The sequence below is a fragment of the Bos taurus genome, chromosome 7 (genome assembly GCF_002263795.3).
Source record: "Bos taurus isolate L1 Dominette 01449 registration number 42190680 breed Hereford chromosome 7, ARS-UCD2.0, whole genome shotgun sequence".
Classification (NCBI taxonomy): domain Eukaryota; kingdom Metazoa; phylum Chordata; class Mammalia; order Artiodactyla; family Bovidae; genus Bos; species Bos taurus.
The window spans coordinates 26,285,956-26,304,486 of NC_037334.1; the positions used below are offsets into that span (position 1 = coordinate 26,285,956).

At 40.1% G+C, this 18,531-nt stretch overlaps 1 protein-coding gene and 1 long non-coding RNA gene across 7 annotated transcripts in view; one reads left to right on the plus strand and one right to left on the minus strand.

Annotated features, from left to right (window-relative positions):
- LOC107132618 (uncharacterized) overlaps positions 1–18,531 on the plus strand; it is a 310,093-nt gene that overhangs the window by 145,695 nt on the left and 145,867 nt on the right. The gene's annotated exons all lie outside the window — the stretch shown is intronic.
- CTXN3 (cortexin 3) overlaps positions 15,561–18,531 on the minus strand; it is a 32,303-nt gene continuing 29,332 nt past the window's right edge. For 5 of the 6 annotated variants that reach the window (XM_024993806.2, XM_024993805.2, XM_010807088.4 and 2 more), the window contains one exon: positions 15,561–16,747. In XM_024993806.2, coding sequence (XP_024849574.1) covers positions 16,412–16,657 — 246 coding nt within the window. In that variant the 5' untranslated portion in view covers positions 16,658–16,747 and the 3' untranslated portion in view covers positions 15,561–16,411. The remainder of the gene's footprint in view (positions 16,748–18,531) is intronic. The other variant, NM_001105486.2, reaches the window with a different exon arrangement.

The window sequence follows — 18,531 nt, forward strand, 5'->3', positions numbered from 1 at the left end:
CCATTTCCCTCCAGGCCAGTGTGTCTTCTGAATCCTAATAGACAGCAGTGTATGGGCCCTTCACTCTGGCTCTCCCAGACCTGATCTCCTCCCAGGCTTCGGGCTGGGAGCCTTTTTCATGTACCAAATTGCCTTCAGTCTTGTACCCTTCAATTGCAGCATTTCTCAAGGCTCTTTCCTCTCCCTGCCCTTGATAACCACGTTGAATATCACCATCCCATTTGTTGCCCTCTTAGAACCAGTTCCTGAGTCTGTATCTCATAACTGAGTTCTGTCTTTCATGCTGAATTTTAACCCTGCCTTTCCAATTGCCCACTTCGTATTTTCCTATAGTTGTTTATTGAAACCTTTAAGTCACAGTGATAGGCTCACTACTTGTTCATCCTCTACATTCATTTCTTTTTCCAACCACATGCATCTTCTAACATTTCCAGGTTTAATAAAAGAACCATGCTTCTTCTTCCTTTAGAGTCATATTCCAAGCTTCTCTCTCCTTCCTTCTTCCATGCGCCAATTCACATATGATTTGTTTGTCCTTTGGAGCTGCACTGAACAGTATGGTAGCCATGGAAAACAACAGAATGGGAAAGACTAGAGATCTCTTCAAGAAAATTAGAGATACCAAGGGAACATTTCACGCAAAGATGGGCTCGATAAAGGACAAAAATGGTATGGACCTAACAGAAGCAGAAGATATTAAGAAGAGGTGACAAGAATACACAGAAGAACTGTACAAAAAAGATCTTAACGACCAAGATAATCACGATGGTATGATCACTCACCTAGAGCCAGACATCCTGGAATGCAAAGTCAAGTGGACCTTAGAAAACATCACTATGCACAAAACTAGTGGAGATGATGGAATTCCAGTTGAGCTATTTCAAATCCTGAAAGATGATGCTGTGAAAGTGCTGCACTCAGTATGCCAGCAAATTTGGAAAACTCAGCAGTGGCCACAGGACTAGAAAAGGTCAGTTTTCATTCCAATCCCAAAGAAAGGCAATGCCAAAGAATGCTCAAACTACCGCACAATTGCACTCATCTCACACAGTAGTAAAGTAATGCTGAAAATTCTCCAAGCCAGGCTTCAGCAATACGTGAACCGTGAACTTCCAAATGTTCAAGCTGGTTTTAGAAAAGGCAGAGGAACCAGAGATCAAATTGCCAACATCTGCTGGATCATCGAAAAAGCAAGAGAGTTCCAGAAAAACATCTATTTCTGCTTTATTGACTATGCCAAAGCCTTTGACTGTGTGGATCACAATAAACTGTGGAAAATTCTGAAAGAGATGGGAATACCAGACCACCTGACCTGCCTCTTGAGAAACCTATATGCAGGTTAGGAAGCAACAGTTAGAACTGGACATGAAACAACAGACTGGTTCTAAATAGGAAAAGGAGTATGTCAAGGCTGTATATTGTCACCCTGCTTATTTGACTTATATGCAGAGTACATCATGAGAAACGCTGGGCTGGAAGGAGCACAAGCTGGAATCAAGATTGCCAGGATAAATACCAATAACCTCAGAAATGCAGATGACACCACCTTTATGGCAGAAAGTGAAGAGGAACTAAAAAGCCTCTTGATGAAAGCGAAAGAGGAGAGTGAAAAAGTTGGCTTAAAGCTCAACATTCAGAAAACGAAGATCATGGCATCTGGACCCATCACTTCATGGGAAATAGATGGGGAAACAGTGGAAACAGTATCAGACTTTATTTTTCTGGTTTCCAAAATCACTGCAGATAGTGACTGCAGCCATGAAATTAAAAGACGCTTACTTTTTGGAAGAAAAGTTATGACCAACCTAGATAGCATATTGGAAAGCAGAGACATTACTTTGCCAACAAAGGTCCATCTAGTCAAGGCTATGGTTTTTCCATTGGGCATGTATGGATGTGAGAGTTGGACTGTGAAGAAGGCTGAGCGCCGAAGAATTGATGCTTTTGAACTGTGGTGTTGGAGAAGACTCTTGAGAGTCCCTTGGACTGCAAGGAGATCCAACCAGTCCATTCTGAAGGAGATCAGCCCTGGGATTTCTTTGGAAGGAATGATGCTAAAGCTGAAACTCCAGTACTTTGGCCACCTCATGCGAAGAGTTGGAAAAGACTCTGATGCTGGGAGGGATTGGGGGCAGGAGGAAGAGGGGATGACAGAGGATGAGATGGCTGGATGGCATCACTGACTCGATGGATGTGAGTTTGAGTGAACTCCGGGAGATGGTGATGGATAGGGAGGTCTGGCATGCTGCGATTCATGGGGTCGCAAATAGTCGGACACAACTGAGCGACTGAACTGAACTGAATTGAACCACATGTGACTAGTTTGAATCGAGACAAGATTTAAGTGCAAAGTGCACATTATATTTTGAACACTAAGTACAGTAAACAGAAATGTAAAATATTCATTAATACTTTTTTACATTGATTACATGTTGAAATGATACTATTTTGGATAGATTGTGCAAAATGAAATACTATCATTGGAATTAATTTCTCCTGTTTCCTTTTATTTTGATGTTGCCACCAGAAAATTTAAATTAAATATGTAAATTACTTTATATTTCTATTGGACAGCATTTTTCTAGATCATTCTAGTATTCCTCCTCAACATTTCTTGAATCTCTTCCATTTCGGTCTTACTATTAATCTTACTATCTAGTTCCAGCTTCTTACAGTGTATCCAGCCAGGTTTCTCTGCCTGCACAGTCTCCCTCCTCCAGTGTCCCTTATCCATGTTGTGTTCTGTCTCCAAATCATTCTTCATAGCGAATGATTCAGATCAAACCATTCCTTACTCAAAAAAAAAAAAAAAAATCCTTCTCTCTGTTCATCAGATGAAGTCTAAACTGTTATAGCTGCCCGCGCCTCCGCCCCCCACCCCAGCTTTTTGCTTCTTCGCATGTTAGCTGTGATGCCTTGGAATAGCAATTATAGCACAGAAAGATGGAGCTCTGTTTAGCTGGAAGAATCTCACTCTGTTTTTTGAGGAGGGGTTGGGGGAGGGATCATGTGGTATTTCTGTAGGGGCTGTTTAACAACTAATTTGAGCAAGCCTGGCTCAGAAAAAGTTACCCTTGCAAGTATTTTACAAGCCAAAATAATATATCTTCTTTCATGAGTCCCCAAAGCAACCAATCTGTTAACCAAACCCATCAGTTTGTATAGAAACAAGATAGAAGGAGCAGTTTGTGATGCCACTGCAGGGGGTTGGCTCCTCCTTTGAGATGCCAACACTAGTTGTGTCTTTAAGATCCCAAATACCTGAATTTTACCCATCAGTGGGCCTGATTTGTCTCTGAGAAGAGAAGAAACAACCAAACTTTTCTGAAGCAATTAGTTGACATAACTGGAAGTACCAAAGGATGAGTGAAAAAACCTCAGGCAGATATCAAATCATTCAAGATAGTTTTCTGAATGTCAACTAATGGGTAGAGCAGACTTAAAAATTGTTGTTCTTCCACGTTAAATATAATACTACTGAACATTAGATCTTGTTATTATTACTAATAGTACTGAAGGTAGTCTCCCCAGTTTGATATTGAAGACCAAAGCCTACTATTATTTCTTTCAACACAAACCCCTGAACACCAGCTCATCTTGATTACTGATCATTCCAGACCGTTCATGCTAATTCCATGCTTTTGCATGGCCATAGAATGATAGAGCTGGAAAGGAAGGTTGGCGATCACCTGACATAGTTCTTCATTTCACAAATGAAGACCCTGATGTCCTAGAGCTCCTGAAGGGAATTTCTGGATGTTTCCAGAACCCAACTCCTCCACTTTCCAATCTTTTACCTTTTATACCCCCTCATTCATCCTTCCCCTTTCTCTTGATTTTGCATATAGAAATTCCATCTATTCTTTAAGACCTAAGGTCAATGTCACCTCCTTCATTATGATCAACCAGCAGAGACATCCTTCTGTGCCCACACTCAGTCTGAAATCTGATGTATGTTTGTGACCCTTAGCTTCTTTATTGTATTTTAAATATTTCAAAGCCAATGATGCTATCTGATTCAGTGTATATCCAGTAGAATGCCATCCACGTAGGAAACTCTTGATGTATTCTTGTCAAATAGATGATTGAACAAAGGAAAATGACATAGTAACTTGAAATCTTGGCTATTACTAAGAAAAATGGATGCATGAAAATGTAAAAAAAATATAAGCCATAATGCAATGCCTTTGATCTCCTTTAACAAAAGGCTCCACATTCATTTCAAAGTTTGTTATTGATCTAAAAAAACAATAACAACAATAATTTCATCCCTCCTTGTTAAACCTTTCCTTTCATTAGAACAAGCAGGAGGGAATTAGTGAGTTATAGCAGAAACCAAGCTATTAGGGATTTAAAGATTAAGTTTGAAAACCCATGTGTCTCTTTAAAATATGAAGAGTACCAGTTCAGCTGAGTACAGAAAGGCTGCCAGCCAAAAAGATCCAGTCAAGTTAAACTGAAAAAGAGTTGGTTAGTTTTTGCCAGTGGCTGTTTAAATGTATGATAATCCATCACCCAATTCTTCTAACCTGGTACGTTTCTTAAGTAAATGTTTACCATGCTAAATTCCGTTTCAAACTGTGGTTACAGGGTAACTTTTAAAAAGCAGCAATTTCATATAATATGGGTTTAGCTTAAAAGAGACAAAATCACCAAAATATTTCTACTTTTATGTATGTTCTTTACATGGGGCTCAAAGGATGGTTAGAAAATAAAACTTATTCCCCAATGACAGTCATCCCTAAGGAAAATTCCTACATAAACACACACACACAGGACTCCCTCACAGAGGACCTACTAGTAATTTTTTTTAATGGGGAAAAAAAGGAAAAGACAGTAACTGGCTTTTCATATTTTTGACCTTAAGAGTCAGAGTATAGACATTAAGAGTCAGAGTATGGATGTTTATCTCAGGCAGTATTCAGTGGCCACAGGGAAAAGTAGATATTCAGGCACTTCACCTCAGTTAAATTCGCTTCTATGTGACAAATGATTATTAAGTACTTGTTATATCTAAAGTAGTGTGCTGACTAGGAAATATGCAGGTAATAAAGATGATTACAAATAATCACTATCATCCGATTAACCAAAGTTTTCAGGCAGTGTGGATACTATTTTTCTATCACCTGATCAGAGTATCAACCCTCTCCTCATTTATAGACTTTAGCACTGGTTCTTAGGGGAGAAAAGGTCTTAATTACCTGGAGAACTCTTTCTGTTCACCATTTAACTGATTTAATTGGTTTCCCAGAACTTAGGGTTCATCATTTGGCCTAAATCCAAGTGTTTTCTTTAAATCTATCTTAAGGGCATTTCAAAAAAGCAAACATTGGGTAGTCCTAGGATCTGAAGATGTCATTTAAGACATTTATATAGTTCAATAACATTGACTCATTTATCATATTTTATTGAATTCTCTGAAACATTTTAACATTATATTCATTTAAAAACTAATGGGAAATAATACTGTTCCTAGCAGGTAAATGGAAACACATCAAACTTAAGGGGCATCTTGGGCAAAATTTTATCAGAATGTTAGCTTCTTCAAAAGTTAAGTAATAGATAGGAGTTTAACCTTTTTTCTGCTTCCCAACTAGCATGTCTACTCCTCAAGAGTAGGTATATGTATATATCTCTGTAAACCTAATGAGGGCCCAGTACAGTGCCTGATAGCCATTGGGTACTCAGTAATGTACATGCATGAATGAATTAATTGATTAATGCAAAATGTGATCTCACAGCATTTGGAAACTTTCACTCCCTAAATTTAAATCACCCAGAAAGGTAAGCAAAGGTAGAGAATGATTCAGCAATGTAGAACAATCTAAGAAAGCAGGTAGGGGTTTCCCAGGGCACAAGGGGGAAGTTACATTTTTAGAAAAGTCTCTGGGGGAGGATCATAGCTGACCACAGGGGCTATTCTATTCAATCCCCCAATGACATCCTCTAGGATGCACCAATTACAGATTTCTCCCCAGAGGTGTTTGCCCCATAGAAACCTCACCACCAAAAGCTGTGGCCAATAACCTGATATTTTGGAAAACGGTCCAATGTACTGAGCAGACCTATCCAATTCCAAAGAGTCAACGAGATTTATTGCCAAGAATTTCTTTGCAAAAGTTTGAGGACGTATCATTCTCATGTTTTGCCCTCCTTGGTGAGGTATTTAAATAAACACATAGTTTCGATCCTGGACTAGCTAGCTGGGTATTCTTTGAAACTTCGGTTACAGACCCCTCAGAGGAACAGAGTGACCTCCATGAAAGCTCAGTCTTGGAACTCTTTGAGGAGGGTAATCACAAGATTAATGTTTTCCCTATTTAAAACTGATTTAAAACTAAAAATAGCTGCAAAAGCCTCTACTTATCCTAGAGGGGGTGGCAGACTGGCAAGGGGCAGGGATTATACTGCTAGAGAACATCCACAATAAATTCTCCAATATTTCAGGATTAAATACATTAATTGGGGACTATGAAGTAGCATTTATAACATTTGCCATTTATCTTGTTTTATCAATAAACTATGCTTAATCTATTTCTTTTGGGGGACACACAATTCATTATTTTCAAATATTCATATTTCAATATTTATAGTTTGGCAAGATTTAGCACACTTAAAAGATAATTGATTTATTTGCTTCATAGTCCCATTTATTACTTCCATCTTATGGAGAATGTGAAGGAACTCAATTGACTTTATCAAGGTCACCAGCAAAGCAATGATAAGAAACCTAAGAGTGAATCCTTTCTGTTTCCAAATATTTTGAAAGTTGGCTCATGTAAAGAAAAAAATCTGTATGATGAAAGAGCACTTCTGGGAATGAAAAAGAGAAACCTTGTCTCTCAATGCCTAGAGGTCTGAACTAGTTTCAAAGATAAAGTTTTTAAGTACTGAGCTCAAATCAATCATTACTTTAAAACTGGATATTTTCTTCTTTATATCCTGAATTTAGAAACACGAACTAATCCCAAAGTACAGTTTTACAAAATTTGCGCTTAATAGCCTAATTTTTAAAGGTAGAGTCTAGTGTTTGGGGTACATATTTAAATAATTTGGTGTCTCAGTGAGGTGTATATGTAAAATATCCCTCCTTCATTGTAACAGTTATCAAGTCAGTGTTTGTCAAAAGCTTGTTGGTCAGATACTAGTCTCATTTAGTTCTTGAAAAAAGCCATGTGGGGAAAATGCTGTTAATAGCGTGCCCATTTTACAGTTGAGAAATGAGGTATAAAAGTTAAGTCATTTCCCCATGTCACAAAATGAATGAGGATTGGAGGCTGAATGTAAACAAGTTATGGATATTCCCATAACAAAACTAAGTATGTTAAGTCAACCTCACAGCCCTGTGAAAGGCTTACTTGTTAGCCCATAAAATCTCTTTTCCAGGTAGTTTCTTAACAACAACAAAAGTGTCAGCAGAATGTTGATTCAATTTAGTATTTCTAGAAAACTATTTCTATCTCTAGAGTTTTTCTTCTTTTCAGAGTTTTTGCTGTTGGTTCCGTTCCTAATGCTATTTGGTAGATGGTGCATGCTGTGCTGACATGGCAACCATAGGGTTGATGGTTTGTGACCCTATGGACTGTAGCTTGCCAGGCTCTTCTGTTCATGGGATTCTCCAGGCAAGAGTACTGGAGTGGATTTTCACGCCCTCCTCCAGGGGATCTTCCCAGTCCAGGGATCGAACCGCTCTCTCCTGCATTGTAGGCAGATTCTTTACCCACTGTGCCACCTACATTCAAATTCTCCTGTAACCTCACACTGGCCATGTGATCTGAGACACACCCTGTCTAAGTTTTTCAGATCTCTTTCATGTTGGTGTTCAGTAAATGGTTCCCAAGTTTCTAGCTATAAATGCTTTTTTAGGAAGTGAAAAGGGGGTACTTGGAGATTAATTAGTCCATATATCTCAGTTTACAAGAAAAGAAAATGAGGTCCTGAGGAATTAAGGGACTTATACAAAACCTGTCAGCTGGTTTCTGGCAGGACCAGTAAAGATTCAAGCTGCCTGAGTGCCCAGTGTGTGCTCCTTCACTGATCTATACTATTATCTAATATCTACCTACATAGCATATTGAAAAGCAGAGGCATTACATTGCCTACAAAGGTCCGTCTAGTCAAGACTATGGTTTTTCCAGTGGGCATGTATGGATGTGAGAGTTGGACTGTGAAGACAGCTGAGCACTGAAGAATTGATGCTTTTGAACTATGGTGTTGGAGAAGACTCTTGAGAGTCCCTTGGACTGCAAGGAGATCCAACCAGTCCATTCTAAAGGAGATCAGCCCTGAGTGTTCTTTGCAAAGAATGATGCTAAAGCTGAAACTCCAGTACTTTGGCCACCTCATGCAAAGAGTTGACTCATTGGAAAAGACTCTGATGCTGGGAGGGATTGGGGGCGGGAGAAGGGGACGACAGAGGATGAGATGGCTGGATGGCATCACCGACTCGATGGACGTGAGTTTGAGTGAACTCTGGGAGATGGTAATGGGCAGGGAGGCCTGGCATGCTGCAGTTCATGGGTCGTAAAGAGTCGGACACGACTGAGCGACTGAGCTGAACTGAACTGCCTCAAGTGGATTAGTATACGGCTTGATGGTCTCTGCCACTAGGAGGAGTTGTCTCTGGCAGATAGTGTGAGATTGTTTTCATGTGTAACCCGAGTTAACAATGCTGGGCAGAGAGCTAAGTAGAGCTAACAGTCTTTTCACTGCCTATAGTTTGAAGCTCTAGCAAAAGTGGATAGAGGCTCTTTTTGCTGTTTGTGTAACTTCCATTTGCCAATTTGGATCCATAACATTTCAGCTGAGTTTGGAAAGTTGTGTGACTATCACTTTGGTGGTTTCCCTGTCTTCTGGAACTTTGCTGCAGACTGCATGACTCATCATGCTTCCTAGGTTTCCTCTTGGTTAAACCGTCTCCATGGAGTGTCTATCTCCATGGAGTTTCCTGTGGGGAACATTTGCTTACAATTACGTCTGCCAACAGACTCCTTAAATGCATTGAGATCTCTGTGGCATGACCCAGGGCTCTCTACTTGGCTCTGATATGTTTGAAGTTTTGCCATTAATGTGAAAAAAAATATGGAAGGCTTGCTGAGCCAATGTACAGATGACACAAAGATGGTGAGCACAATGAATATGAAAATGAGGAAATCAGATTATAAAAAGCCTAGACTGATGAACTAAATGGAACACAATGAAATAAAAAAGAGAAATTTTAAATTCTTAGACTGGGGTGCAAAATTGTAAAACTGTACCAGAAGAAGATGGGATTTTATGTTTGACATAACATTTGGCATCACATAGCATAGGTAAATTTCTACCTTGGCATACATAAAAATACCTGAGAGTTTCAGCTGCCTGTAATGGCTTTTGAATGGCTTACTATGAACAGTAATGTGGCTGCAAAAAAAAGATCATTTCCTCTTGGGCTGCATCTTGTAACATGTGCTTCTCAGAACAAAATAAATCAGAATTTGGTTCCACTCGTTTTAGTCAGCCACATAGAGGTTATTATTTTCCTTTCTCTGCAGCAGGGACGTAGCTAAACTGAAGAGCATCCAGAATGTTTGATAAGAACAAGAGATGATTCAAAACATATGACACTATAAAGGGTGGTGGAAGGAACTGGAGTATTTTTATCCTGGGGGAATAATGATAACTGTCAAGAAATCTGAAGGAGCTGAGATTTGACCATACTTGCAAGCTGATCTGTTAGCCTGACAGTTTCATGGATGCTGGTAGAAAGCACAAGACTGACAGCCAGAGAAAAGTTCATTATTCACAACAATCAGAGGACCCAGAGTATCAGCATTTCCCTGTGTCAGCTCCGTATCCCAGTTTGCACAGGGCAATGAAATCAGAGGAGATGATGCCACACGATAGGTGGCATTACAAGAGAGGAATCCCAAGCTCAGGAAATCCCAATCTTTTATAATAGGCTACCTGCAGTGGACATGAACTTGGGCAAATTTCGGGACATGGCGAGGGACTAAGAGGCCTGATGTGCTGCAGTCCATGGGGTCACACAGTCGGACACGACTGGGCAACAGAACAACAACGAGCAAATCTGCCCAACCGTCTACCTAGGGCAAAGAGAGATGCTATCTCTAAACAAAGAGCTTTCAAAGGAATTAAACTCTGTCAGTGCCTCAGCTAGAAGGACATGCAAAAAGGAGGAGGGATCCATGAAGACCTGTCTTTCAACAACAGCTACATCTCAAGGGTGGTCCTATTAAAGAATATCAGAAATCTGCCACTTCAGAAGAAAACAATGGTGTCCACTTGGCAAAAATGGCCAAAATACAAGTTTGCAGTAGGTTAAAATTATTTCCTGTAAAACAGAACGAGCTCAAGATGGAATGGACTCCTTGAGAAGTTAGACATGTTCAGGCAGAACTCAGGCAGTCATTTGTTGTGACTGTTGAAGAAATATTTATCCACCAGAGCAGTACTGAATTTAATGTTGTTTTCAGCTTCTTCCAGCACTCCACTTATCAGAAAAGAGAGGATAAGAAATAAGTGAGGTAACTAGGAAAAAATGCATGACAGAAAAGGATAAAGGGTACTTTCAAACTTGAAATACTTTGTTGTATAACTTCTGAAGCTCTAGTTCTGTCCTAAGAGGATCCAGACATCTCTTTGATAAACCAGAGATAGGGCTGTATCCAAAATCTTTATGAACTTTATGTTGTAATCTCCCTTGGCGGGCCTCTTTAGCTAAGAAAAACAGCTCAAAGATCTATTTGGAAATAAATTCTGAAGCCTTATCCTAGATTGATTATCCTGTATTTAGAGAACCAGAATCTTTGCTAAGGGATCCTTTATAATTTACCTGGAAATAGCTCTTGTCCAGACACCTAAACTGAAGCTTGGGAATATCCCCAAGGAAAAGATACTGTCCATAGGGTTGTTTTTAAGAAATACAACACGTCTTCCCCCCCACCACTGCTCCCCCACCGCCAAAAAAGGAGATTATTTAAGAGTAACTCTCATGACAGTTAGCAAAAGGACATTTTTCACTTTGCAGATTTATTAACTGTTCATTCTGTTTGAATTCATGTGCACACACACCACATATGTAAGACGACACAACTATAACTCGTGGGTGGAGATGTGATATGGGCGTGCCATTCGACCTCTTTGTCTTCCTATTTCTTTCCATGAAAAGTGAGGCGGTTGAAATAGATGATAGCAGTGTTTCTTTCCAGCTTTGCAAACTCCAGAGAATCCAGGAAGAGCTGCCTTCTCAAAAGCTGCCTAATATTCGGAGCTCTAAGAATATAATAGGGCTTAAAAGAAAATAATGGGAAGCTTAGAAGGGAAAAGAAAATGGAAATCCCCTTTGAAAAATGGTTTAAGGGAATCTCTCTTAGGCTTAAGCATAGACACATCAATCAGGATATTGGGGAGGTCTATAGGATGGAATTATAGAGGAATATCTTGTGGTGCTTTGTGACAAGATGTGCGTGTATTTTATGGCAGGAAACTGGAAGCAAAACTTCAACTGTATTCTAAATTCAGCAGGGAATCCTATTCTAAAAAGTTGACCTTGATAAGAGTCCCAGACTGGCTGAAGTGTTGGGTGCTGACTCATCAGGCCAGAGCAAGCTGTAAGGGTAGGGAGGACTTGCTTCCAAAGAGGTAGACACCTCTCTGGAAATCATTTATTCTTTTAAGTAACAGGAGAGACAAAGCTTAAATGGTTGTCCTTCTTTTGCATCTCAAAACAAGCAAATAACTCTTTTGGCCTGGGCCAGTTTGATCCCACCCTGAATATGGAGATCACAGCTCTCTACAACTTTGTGATGAATCAATAATTGAGGCACCCCTCTTTGTATACTTTGTCTCAGAAGACATACATCTCAGATCTCACAAATCACATCTCAGAATTTATTCAATGCTTTGCAGCTTAAAATATTTTTTTCAAAAATAATTATGTTTCCATATGGTTTATACATCAGTTCTGAAAGTTGACATCTTCTTGAAACTAAGAGATTTCTTTCAATGATTTAGTCAGGTAAAATTTGTCATCAAGTAAAGTTTGTCATCACACCAAATTTATCAATGTAATATAAAAGTTTCAGTGTTTCAATAAAACAACGGAACTTGAATGGGTACTTTTTTCCCCTGCAAACATCCACCTTAATTTCTGCCTCCTAAAACTGTTGCTTTATTTTGTTTCAGCTTTAACCCTAAAAAATCGTAAAAGAACAATCTTACTTGGAATGTTCATTAGTTTTAACAGCAGGAGTCAAATTAATCTCCTTCAAACCCTATATTAGTCTTACTTTACAGGGTTTAAGATGTTTTAAAAAAAGAGGTCTTTTGGAAGAAGCAGTGTTGATCTAGAACTTGGAGTCTCTTGGGAGCACAAACAGAGCTCAGACTGAGAATGAGTCTGCCACATTTTTCTGAATCAGAAGTCAGCTCTATTCTAGTGTGACCTTGGGAAAGTACTTTTTGTCATCCTCGGATACAGATATCCATGATAGAGGGCAGCTGCACTCATTATAAATATCTTGTAAGGTAGGCAAAATGCTGCACTATAACTCCTGTAGCCAGAGAGCCAGGAGAGAGAGGGCTTTTGTGACCTTTCAAGAATAGGCTGTTCACCCCAAGGAGTCCTGAGTAATTAAAACAGAGGGTCAGCACTTCTCACTGGAGGGATCAATTTACTCTGAACACCCCAAAGTGTTTTATCACTTGTTCTGGTCTCTGGCTCTGGACAAGGGAGGGTGGAGCGTGGGAGACCCATATTCAGGGTGGGATCAAACTTGCCCAACCAGTGAGGGGGTGGTTGAAGAAAGAGCAGTAATCTGAGAAGGAAAAACAAAAATAGAGTGGGGATAAAGTGAGGAGAGAAAGAAGAGCAGGCTCTGGGAGGCCCTGTGGCACTTACTGGCAATCCTGTGTTCCAAGGCCTCGTGGAGGGCAGATGGCTATTTACGTCTGTCCTGTTTTAGTAGCAGAGCCTAGCGTGGCCCCAAGGGACGGTGCAGATACTGGCCTTGACCACCACTCCCCATGTCATTTTCTTTCTCAAGAATCTGCAGTGACTCTCACCCTTCATTTTGCCTTTTCCGACTTCCGGATGTTCAGCTCCACCCTTATCCTTCCCATAAGAGTTCCAACTCTCCCTCCAACTATATTGTCCAGACAGGCTGCTCTCCTTCCTCTAAGCCCCACATCCTCACCCACTTTCCTCTTCTACAACTTTCCCTCTTCTCTTCCAATGAACATATCTAAAACACGCCTATCATCTTAGGTCAAGACATAATTCCTTTCAGAATAGCAACTTAGATTGCATAGTTTTATACCACGCACTTAAACACATACTGTCCTCACCTGACTCACTGTTTCTTGGGACGGTTTCTTGACTATCTTGGCCCTCATCCATCTCTCCCATATTCTATCTCCTGGAGCATCTGTTTGCTGACCCACCTCTACAGAATTACTCTGTAGGGAGGGAAGGCTGTAGGAATCTACATTTTCAACAAGCTCCCCCAGAGGAACTAAGGAGCTGGAATGAACTAAGGAGTCAGAATTTTAACTTTGGCTGTTTATTTTATATCTTTCCATATTGTTTCTACATTTTTACCATGGTCTTATACACCTTTTATAATAAAAATTAGTGGGGGTGCATATATATTTGTTAAGCTCTCAGAGGACTCTGATGGTGTCAGAACCATAGGTTCCCACAGTTGTTTGAACAATGGCGCGGACACGTGCCTTCTTTCATTTCTCAGCTCTTCCGTGATGTCGACAGTTACTCAAGAGCAAGAACTAGTTTCATGTTTTTCCTATCTTTCCAGTGCTAGAAATGCCAGGCTCAAAGCAGGAGCTCAATAAGTACTTGAAGGGGTTTGAACAGACTCCCAATAAAAAAGGAGAAAAATTAAATAAGGATATACATGACATGGTACATTTGAAGAAAAAAGAAACTTTACAATTGGTAGGTTAAAGAAAGATGCAATAGTAAGACAGAAAAAAAGATACTTAGGTGACTTAATAGACCACAGGATGACCACAGATCAGCATCTGTGTCATGTTTTGGGAACTAGAAATGTAGGATCTCTGAAGGCATCAATTAACTTGTAGCATGATGAAACCAAGAGGTGGTTATCTTTTTAATTTGGCTCATTCTTATAAGTGAACATAGTTATGAATTCTATAGCTAAAGAAAGCTGAGTAGTTGGGAAGAGTTAAGAATCAAAACTTACATACTTTGCTAGTGGAAATGCAAAGTAATACAGCTGCTTTGGGAAACAGTCTCACAGTTCTTCAAAAAGTTAAACATAGAATTAGCATATGGGCTAGCAAATCCACTCATAGGAATTTACTCAAGGGAATTGAAAACACATATCCACACAAAATCTTGTACAAATGTGTTCATAGCAGCATTTCTTTTAGACTGGCCAATGAATAACCATGCTAGATGAATAATGGCTCTGATAGTAAAGAATCTGCCTTCAGTGTGGGAGACCTGGGTTCGATCCATTAGAAGATAGACCCAGGCGAAGATCCCCTGGAGAAGGGAATGGCAACCCACTCCAGTATTCTTGCCTGGAGAATTCAATGGATAGAGGGGTCTGGTGGGCCACAGTCCATGGGGTTGCAAAGAGTCGGACATGACTGAGTGACTAACACAACACAGTCTAGCCAAACAACAGGATATCATTGGCCATGAAGTGAAGTGAAGTCACTCAGTCATGTGAGCCACCAGGGAAGTCCTATTTGGCCATACAAAGATGTAAAATACAGATCATGCTACAACACAGATGAATCTGTCTCAAAAACATGCTATGTGAAAGACGCCAGACACAAAAGGCCATGTATTCTTTGACTCCATTAGTATGAAATGTCCAGAATTGGCAAATCCTTAGAGACAGAAGCTGGATTAGAAATTACTGGATCTGAGAAGAAAGACGGATGGGACATGACTGGTGGTGGGTATAGAATTCTGGAATTAGATAGTGATGATGGTCACATAATTCTGTGAATATATTAAAGACCAGTGAATTGTTTACTTTAGAAGGTTAAATTTTATGGTATGTAAATTACATTTTAATAGAGCTATTATTTTTTAAATGAAAATAAATCAAGAGGGAATATGGGGGACAAGGGAAAGCTGAGCAGAAGAATCTCCAAAATGTTACAAAAGAAAGAATAAGACAAGGGAGAAGTTTTACTAAGGGCTGCCTTTTTAGGCATAGTTCCTTTTTTAAACTTTTTTTTTCTTAATGAAGGCTAATTGAGGAGAAAATTAGAAGACACAGACTTTAAATGCAGCCTTAAGGAGTTTAGTTTAGATGAAAGTTTTTCCTATCCGTACAGAGTTGGAATAAGAGGTTTTCATATCTCTCTTTTTGGGAGATTTAAACAGTGCTTAGAATAGGCCCCATGTGTCAATCTGTGGAAGCCCTTCCTGAAATGGGAGAGGGATGAATCAGATGACCTTTTATGGTCTTTGGTCTTTTTCTCTTTCTCAGAACAATTAGTCCTCAGCATTCGATATAACACACTGCCTCCAGAGCGCTAAAATAAGAGAGAGGAGACACTTCTGTTTCTTGAAAAGTTTTATTTGGTTTCTATATCAGTCATAAGCATACATTCTTCTTAAGACTATAAAAGTCTTCTCCTCCAAACAGTTAACTTGTTATTGAAAAAAAAAAAAGCATAACTTGAAATAGCTACCTATTATTTCAATCAATTGTGCAAAGAAAGTAAATTCAGATTATGTATCACTACCTCTACTCATGTTATTAATATGAATACATAGAATGCACTTGGCCTGGTAAATAGTTTGCAAACCTTTGAATTCATTTTATTTGAAAAGTAAAATAACATCATCCTCACTCGTATTTCCCAGAGATCAATCACTTCTTCTAAGCATTCCCAATTGCCTCCCATTGCTCTTAGCTTTAGGAGACAGCAAGTACCTGCTTTGGGTCTGTCCACTCAGCAGCATCCTCCTCATTCTCTGCCCAGGACCCAGATTCCCATGAAAAGAAAACAAGCTGGGGGACAAAATTAGAGCAAGGAAGTCTGTTCTGGCCCTGCCTTCAGATTCAAACCAGGTCTTTTTTCCTGGTGACCTAGTCAGGTCCCCCAGGTCCAGTAGGGCTTCATTTTAGGCAAAGTCACTATTGGTATTCTTGGCTTCATCATCATACACATTCAACAATATTCATTCATTGAGTAAATGTCGAAACTGAAACTTTCCTATTTGGGGTTGGTAATAGAAACCTCCATTTCCAATGTCCTCAAATGTTTACTGAATAAATGGATTGTGGTTCTAGAACCAGATAGGGTGAAGACTTTGAGTTGCTGCGAACGGTGACTAAAGAAAACCTCTCACTGAGACACGAAGCACTTCTCTTCCTCAGGATGGACTCCTGCTGCTGTCCTGCTAAGCAAGGGCATGGTCAAACTGCCCTTTCTCCAGGCCTTCAAGTCCGTCAGCCCAGGTCGAGGTTGGCATGCTCCGATACGGGTCCAAAAGAATCCGGAAGCACCTGACGATAAGGATGCCCAAGAAAATAAACAACAAAATCACAAAAACAAATGTGGTTTTCTGCTCCAGAGACATGCTAGAATCTGATGACACGTTCCCAAGGGGCAACAGAGGAGAAGGGACTGGCTGTCCTCCATCCATCGTCCAGGGATGCTGGAGCACAGGGTCTCCCGGCTTCTTTCTCTTCCATCATCAGCCTGCCGAGATCATGGTGGCTGCACCCTGGAGACGCTTCAGAGAGAAAGGAAGGGAAGAGAGGGAGTAAACATCAAAGGGCAACTTTATTTCTGGGCTCACCATCCTATTTTTCAGAGAGAAGAAGCAATTGCTAAGCTTTTTCAACTGGGATTCTTAATTCCATATAACTATGGGGAAGAAAATGTTACTCTTGCATGAAACTACCAGACTGTTCTCAGGGTAGCCACGTGGAACCAGGAGGGATGGGCAGGGATGGCAACCAGAGTACAGAAGATGAGAAATGTCCAAGACAATGTTGACCTCAGGTGTGTTGCCAACTTGACATCCAAACCTAGCTTCCCTGCCAAGTCTCTTCCAGATTCCCTCCAGTAATAATACTCTCACATCATTCTTATAATGAGACCATTGACTGGATACCAGCTGTGTGCCAGGACTGTAGCTAAATACAACAGAAGATAGCCACTCTATCACAGGCTCCATGAGAGCAGGGATCTCTGTAGTATGAAGAAACTGAGGCTGGAAAAGTGTTAGTCACTCTGCTGCTGCTAAGTCGCTTCAGTCATGTCCGACTCTGTGCGACCCCATAGACGGCAGCCCACCAGGCTCCGCCATCCCTGGGATTCTCCAGGCAAAAACTCTGGAGTGGGTTGCCATTTCCTTCTCCAAAGCATAAAAGTGAAAAGTGAAAATGAAGTTGCCCAATCGTGTCCGACTTTTTGCGACCCCATGGACTGCAGCCCACCAGGATCCTCTGTCCATGGGATTCTCCAGGCAAGAGTACTGGAGTAGGTGTCCATCCCCTTCTCCAGAGGATCTTCCCGACCCAGGGATCAAACCTGAGTGTCCTGCATTGCAGGCAGATTCTTTATTGTCTGAGCCAGGCTGAAAAAGGTGCTTAATATAGAAACTCTCTCAAGAAGCATTGGGTTTGGGTCCCCAGTCTCTAGCCTCCGTATTACTGTGTGTGGGACCTTGAAGAGGTCACTAAGTTGGAAAGATGAGAAGTAGAAATGGCTGTGTGCTGTCTCACAGTGCTATCATGAAGATGAATGTCAGGGAAAACCTTTGAAAAGCATACAAAGATGAAAAGCAAAGGAAACAAAGTGTTGCTTCACTGAAGACAGGACTAAAGAAGCTACCATGCTCCTCCTCTGCTCTCTCTCGCAGCGCCCAGGCCAAGGGAGAAGGGAGGGGTCTCAGACTCCCAAACCATCAGACTCCTGCTGCTTTTCTCTCTTTTCATCAGAAAACAAAAACCTGGTTCAATACTTGATCCTGGAAAGGACCTAGAGAACCGAGCTAGGGAAAAGAAATTGATTGCATTTTTTAAAAAGCCTTACAGCAGCTTCCTACTGTTTGTTTAAGACCATTTGGTCAGAGGAAGAGAAAGAAAGAAATGTTATCACTATTTCTATTTTGCTAGTAGAAAAACTAAAGTGTATGGATATTACTGTTTGTCTTTAAAGGCATATTGAAGTAGACATCGAGGCCAGTGAAAGCTTCATATATTGAACTAAACCTATTTAAATCAAATTTGATAAAGAAAAGTACTTACATCAGACATTATAGGTAAATCATAGGACATATTTATGAATCTGTCTTTAAAAAAATTACATAGTCATCTATGGAAATTACCATGAATTCAAAAGAAATTATGCTCAGTGAAAATGAGCAACCAAATAAAAATAGAATTATGGCCTAAAGGATTAACATAGTATTTCTTCAGTTAACTTATAATCATTGTCTTGAGGTATAGAATTAGTGAGCATAACAACAGTTTGCATATATGTTGACACTTCAAAGTTTATAAAATCAGA